We start from the raw sequence: 6,685 nt of genomic DNA, 5'->3' as shown, positions 1-6,685 counted from the left end.
ATGCCCATGATGGAGGCTGAGCAGCAGGAGGAAGATGCAAACACCCCATCTGAAGATGAACCCAAGAGCAAGGCTCACGACTGCCTGCGCTATGCACCCCTCTGGATAGTCCTTGTGCTGTTGGCTGGAGCTGGTGTGCTGACCTGGTATTTCCTAGGTAACAGTTCTACCGTGTTTTGTCTTTTACACTGGTGATCATGTGTCCTAGCAAGGAAGAAGCTGATTTAGATGCCAAAGAGAATCAGTGACTCCTGGATGGGTTGCCATGGGTCACCCATCTGTGCACTGATTCCCTAGGGAGCTAGCTAAGTTCCTCCACCCAGCCAAAGAGCCTTCTGTCCTCCACATCCATGGGTTAAGCTGTCTGTGTCTTTTGTTGTCAGACTACAGACCACGACACTTGGAATCAACCGTCCTGCAGTTCTACTCTGGCAGCCTCCGGATCCTCAATTGTCAGTACTCCCTGGATCTTGGACGGCCAGAATCCAGAGCCTTCTGGACTGAGTCAGCAAAGCTACAGAAGATGGTGAGGGTGGTTTCATGTGTGGGGGCTGAGGCAGGTCAGTGAGTGGGAGAAGTGGGCCACAGGTACTTCTGTGAATGGAAGCCTAAGCAGGTTATACCAAAACAGAGGGGGCTGGAGCACTGGGTGGGTTCCCTGGGAAGTTTGCTGTTGTACTCTTGCTGGCTAGTTATCAGTTGGCATTCTCGTTACAGCTGAGGGAACTTATTCGTGTCACGGACCTGGATCCATATTACAACTCCAGCACAGTATATGCCTTCGGGTGAGTGTTACTTCCACATTTGTTTGCTTTTCAGGACTCTGTCTCTTCTGTCCCATGTGAAAGTTACAGCTAGGTTGTGAACTTGTTCAGTAGCCATCTATTCATCAGACAAGAGCTGCTGCAACCTCCATTCTTACTCCACATGGGCTCTGGATTAGAGCCTATTGAAAAGTGGAATTTCCATCCCAGAGGAAATTCCAATAATTTAACATTGCTTGTCAGCCCATACTCAGATGAAAATCAAAATATCAAAACTTCTAATGGAACAAAAAGTCCAGAAAGAAAATTAATTCAGAAATGTCAAAAGGTTTAGTCTCAGCATTTTCTTTTGAAAGAATGTTTTGGCATTCTTTGAATCGAAATGTTTCATTTTGTACTGTCAGCACAAAATGAAATACCACAGAGAAAGACCATGATGCATCCTGGGAGATGTAGTTCTGCACAGGGCAGGGCCCGGAAGGGAGAAGTGGAGTAGGAGGGACCTGGACCTACAACTGCCACAGAACACTGTGGTGGCTAGGACAGATGTGGAGATTAGTGTCAACACGATCCTGACATTTTGTTTTGCTTTTCCCAATGGCAAATTACATCAACAGTGATCTTTGCCCACCAAAAATGTCTATTTCAGCAAAAAAAAAAACAAAAAAAACACACCAAAAAAAAACAAACCCAACACCTTTTTCCAGCAGGAGAATGTTTCATTCACATTTTTTCACTCAGGCTTCCTGGCTTGGTCCATTTTCTCTGTCATTTAGCTGACAAACTACAGTAGTTGTGATCTCCTGCAATGTATCAATGGTCCCTGCACAGGATTAAAGGCTCATTCTGATCAGCTGAACAGAGTCTAGAATCAGTCACTTGTCACTACTGGGAGATGGGACATGGAGCCTTAAAGGTCAACATTTTCAATCTATGGCAGCAGCGACCACAAGTCATTTCCACCTGAAGCACATTCAAGTGGATTATAAAAAAGTTTAAATGATCTCATTTTAGTTTCTAGTGGGGCAGGTATCCAGATCATTAAACCCACCATTCCCAGTGGCACAAGATGGCTTCCTCAGCAGAAAGACCAACTATTGAATGGACCATTGATACACTGGCTCTTCTTTTCCACTAAAGGTGGTCTCTCTAGGTTGGGGCTGAGGCACATTGGTGGGGCAGTGTGTTCTGGGACATTTGCACTGATGTGCTTGATCTGTAGCTAAAGAGAGGAGGACATCTGTCTCCAGGGCTGAACTCACTTGAAATGAAAAGGATGAAGGAAATTAATGTGCTATCTCCCTGCTAGGGAGGGGTCCCTGACCTTCTTCTTCTGGTTCGCCCTTCAAGTCCCCAAGAGTCAGCACAAGGAGATGACTGCTGAGAGGGTGAACATGACTCTCTGCAGAGAGCTTCTCGCCAGTGCCAATGGTACAGGCAGACTCTCCTACCAGACAGAGTACAAGGTTGATCCAGATTCTCTGGTTCTGCTGGGTATGTATCAGCCACCCAAGTGTGACCTAAGCTTTCAGGATCAGGGGCTGAGGCCTATAAGTTGCTGCCGGCAGGCTGAGAGGCTAGGCTGAATGGCATTACTAAAAGGGAAGAAGAGAGGAAAGGAGGAGAGGAGTGTGTTAAAGAAGGGAGAGGAAGGGGGATGAGGGGAAAAAGAGAGGAAGGGTAGAGTGTAAGCTAGAGGGAAAGGCAAAAGACAGAACAGGACAGGGGAATGAATTACAAATGTTTCCTCCTTGTACACACTTTTCATGAAGTTTGGTTATTCCCCTGAAGAATTACAGACTCATGGAGTAAGAGATAGCAGTGACTGACTAGGTAGCATCTTGTCCTTTCCTCTACCTCCTCCTTCAACTTTGGCAAACACTGAGTTGTTCCCTACACTATATGCTTTGTAGCTTTACTCCAGTGTCCTAAGCAACTGGGCTTCCATGACATTCCTTGGGAGACTATTCCACTCTCCGATAGACTGAGAACAGAACTGAATGCAACATACTTAGATTACAGTTGTTTCTGCTTCATGATGCTTGTAATATTTCCATCATTTCAATTCCTTATATTGACTTCAAGATTTTATTTTTAATCAGTGCACAAAATAGAGATCACAGCTTGTTAAAGTGTCCTGGGAACGAGGTCCTGACAACTGCCCTTGATATTTCAGGTCCTTTTTAGGCCTTGATCCAAAGTCCATTAAGTCAATGGAAAAAAATGCCATTGATGGCACTGGGGTTTGGATCAGGCTTATGGTGTGATTGCTCCCTCCTTGCTCTGTGCTGCGATACCTCTGTGCATAGAGCTCACAATGACTGTTTGTTTGTTTAAATTCTGCCCTATTGCATTGCAAACTCATCTGTAAGTTTGCTATCACTGTTACTCCCAGGGTCTCTTTCACTATTGCCAGTTCCAAGTTTCTCATTAAATAATATGTTCCAACCATTTCCCCCTAGATACATTATTTTGCATTTTCCCCAGATTAATCTTATTTTGGTATATCCCTACCCTATTTGTCATTTCACACAGTCCTTTTCTCTCTGTTCTCATGGCTGTTTTTGAATTTAGTATTGGGGAATGTAATTAAAATGCTTTTTACTCCCTTTTTCAGATCATTAATGAGGATGTTAAATAAGACCAAACCTAACGTCCCACTGAACACCTCTCTCCGTTTATTAAATTGCCATTTATAATTATTTTTTATTTGCAGCTTTTCAGTTTCTGGTGCACTGTATGTGACAGTGCTCACATTCAAGCCAATTTAAATTAAGATTTCATGAAACACATGCCTAATGATTCACTAAAAATCAAGCTATATTGCATCTTCTGCTTTCCCTTTATCCACTAATTTAGTAATTTAGCAATTGAGTTTGTCAGTACCATTATCTTTTAAAGGTTTTCAGTTTTTTCCTCTCATCCCCTTCACATTTATTCATTATTTTATTAGGGTCTAAAGTTAGATTTGCTCAATTCTAATTGCCACGATCATCCATGGGGGTTTCCCTGTTTCTCCATGAAATTTCAAAATGTAATGTCTGTAGTTGAATAAGATTTGACAGTTTGGGAAGAAGTATGCCTAGCACCTAGAGCAGGGGGCAAAAATCTGGACCCCAGGATTCTATCTCTGGGATAGACACTGCTTTGGCAAATCACTTAATCTAGGTCTTTGTTTACCCATCTGTAAAGTGGGAATAAAATGATAGTTAACAACACTTTCCAACCTCACAGCTTGTTGAGGTGTAATTAATTGACAGCGGTAAAGTGTTTTAAAACCCTCAACCAAATGCTCCTACGTGAAGACTCTTAATATTACTAAATTTGTTAGCTGCCTCTCTATCATGGGGTGCCTATTTTATCAGCCCACTGATTTGTATGTGGTAAGATTGTCCAAGTCTTCCCTCACTTTACTAATAGCTATTTGTAAGCCCGCAATCTCTCTCTAGCCACAGGATTTCAGCCCCTTTTCTTTCAGGAACTCATTTTTATTTCTCCAGAATAAAAATCTATTTAACACAGGTTCAAAAAGATCAATCACATCCTTTCACCCTGACTCAAGGTCTTCTGTAGGAGCCTGTCTACTCCCTATAGGATTACCCTTAGCAGGCCATCTGCCTTGGAATCATATATAACCTGGCCTCTTTTCCCTGCCCTAGGAACTCCTGAAACCACACTCTTCCCACCCCTCAGCAGCCCTCTGCTCAACAAACCTCTTGCTGGCCTTTATGAGGACCAGGTGATCTACAAGCTATCACATGATCACTGCCTCTTAGCATGAGCTGGGAGGCAGCTGATCAGTCACAGGTGGGGCTGGGCCCAACTCCCCTAAATGAGCCAACCACCCTATGACACTATTTTTTTAAACAGGCTTGTGGATTGTCCTCTCTTTATGTTCCTTTTTAAAAGTACATTTAATAAAGCAGTATCCATTGGGCATCACTCACCGGAGGCCCTGTTATCTCTCCACCCCTGTCTCTCAGAGACTACAAGAAACTCCCACTGTTTCCAATGAAAGTTATTCATATCCTGTAACAGGAAGAATAGGGGCCCAGATTTCTTAATTCCCCATAACTGGTTTTCTTGTTAAAGAATCCTTTTGGACTGCAGTATTCTGTTAACCTAGTATTCACTGTGCCAAACTCACATACCTTGTGGTCACTTGTACCAATCCTCCCTATTATCCTCACATTTTCAGGGTTTTTTTTTCCCCCATTCATAACTCTTTGACAGCAGATTCAAAGCCCACTGAAGTCAATGGAAAGAATCCTCCTGCCTTTAGTCCCTGAGTGAGAAGAGCCCAATCCCCTTTGGGATTTGGATCCTTCTACCCCCACATCTCTGCTCACCCCAAGGAACTTTCTTTCCACCTAAAGAAAGAGAGAAAGAAGGTGGAAAGTGGGTTGGGTCACAGGCAGGCAGCCAGGGTAGAACCTGGGAGGTGTGGGAAGCAAGGCACTTCCCTGGTGTACTAGTGCTTGACAATGAGCACGGTTAGGAGGGGAAGGATAAGGACTGGTGGCCTAGGTTAATGACTGACTTGTGTGGGAAGGAAAGAATATACTTGAGAGAGGACCAGATGATGGGCAAGCAAAGAAGGAGAGAGGCTCATGGCAGGCTGAGGCATCATGGGTAAGAGGGACAGGGCCCAGGATAGGAGGAATGGGAGCTAGAGGAGGTGACCAAGGTAGATCTTGATAACAGGCATAGGAAGGAACGAAGGCACCCAGGGTAGTGCTTGATGTGGGGGGAGAGAGAACCATTGGGCACAGAAAGGAGAAGAGGGGCCCCATCCTACAGCTTAGATTTTAGGTACTACAGATTCTTATGTTTTTGTCTTTTATATATTTCCTTTCCAACAGAATCCAGTGTGAAAGACATAGTAGTGCTGAAATCCACTCGGGGTAGGCCATCCTTTCCCTTGCTCTTTGAGTTCATTTTGTTTGGGGGGATTTGGTGAGGGGCCAGAATTATTGTTTACTGTCCTGAGATGTGAGATCAAGGAAAATGACAGGAAGAGAACTGTATTCACGAAGCACTGATGCTGCACACAGTGAAGAACACTTTCAAAAGCACCACTGTGACTTTCAGATCCGCAGAGGTGTTAGGTATTTATCTCTCAATGGAAGTTAAGCACCGAAATCTCTTTGAGGATCTGGGCTAAGGTGCCTAAATCACATAGGTACTTTTGAACACTTATCACAAACTCTCTGGCTAATAGCTGGACATTTGCGCTCAGGTGCTGCGTATGCATGAATGTGTGCATTTGGAAACGCTCTTCCCTTCGCTTACCGTCCCCCTTCAGAGCTGCCAACGCAAAGAGAATTAGAAGGGGCAGCAGGAGAACAGGCAGCATGTACTGTAAACGGAGGATGGGGCCAGGGGAACAAGGAAAATGAGTCAAACAGAAGAGAAATAGGAGAGTGAGAGTTCGCCTAGAAGAAGGGGATAATTAGCATGGAGTTAGCTAGTGAGAGGGGATTGGTGTCACGGGGAGGAACTAGGGTAAAGCGTGACAGTAAACTGAGATCACTGGGAGGAACTGGGCTAACACAGAACCTAACCCTGTAGTAGGGGTTTGTATTGGTCATCATTAGGGTATCTTGTTGGCAAGAGCCCTTCCAACACTCAGCTAACAGCACTCTGGGGTTCGGTTTGTCTCATGGATTCAGGTTGCTACAGGTACAGCCGCATCAGGGCAGAGGAAGTCTTCAGGCTGAAGGGCCCTGACTACTTGGCCTCCAGTTGTCTTTGGCACCTCCGTGGTCCCGAAGGCCACATGATCAAACTACGTCTGGAGTGGACCCTCCCAGAGTGCAGGGACCGGCTGGCCATGTATGATGCAGCTGGGCCACTGGAGAACCATCTCATCACCTCGTAGGTAGCTTTTGTACGACACTGATATCAAATACAGTGAGCGG

The 6,685-nt window shown here is 44.7% G+C and overlaps 1 protein-coding gene across 1 annotated transcript in view; it reads left to right on the top strand.

The window, feature by feature from the left end:
• The window catches only part of TMPRSS6 (transmembrane serine protease 6), a 31,751-nt gene continuing 25,066 nt past the window's right edge, over positions 1-6,685 (top strand). Inside the window, exons 1-6 of the mRNA XM_073325420.1 lie at positions 1-157; positions 384-526; positions 718-785; positions 2,074-2,258; positions 5,627-5,668; positions 6,437-6,641. Of these exons, the coding sequence (XP_073181521.1) occupies positions 1-157; positions 384-526; positions 718-785; positions 2,074-2,258; positions 5,627-5,668; positions 6,437-6,641 (800 nt within the window). The remainder of the gene's footprint in view (positions 158-383; positions 527-717; positions 786-2,073; positions 2,259-5,626; positions 5,669-6,436; positions 6,642-6,685) is intronic.

The sequence above is a fragment of the Lepidochelys kempii genome, chromosome 1 (assembly GCF_965140265.1).
Source record: "Lepidochelys kempii isolate rLepKem1 chromosome 1, rLepKem1.hap2, whole genome shotgun sequence".
In the NCBI taxonomy this organism is placed as follows: Eukaryota; Metazoa; Chordata; order Testudines; family Cheloniidae; genus Lepidochelys; species Lepidochelys kempii.
The sequence above is the reverse complement of the archived record's forward strand: the minus strand, read 5'-3'. Positions and strand labels throughout refer to the sequence as shown.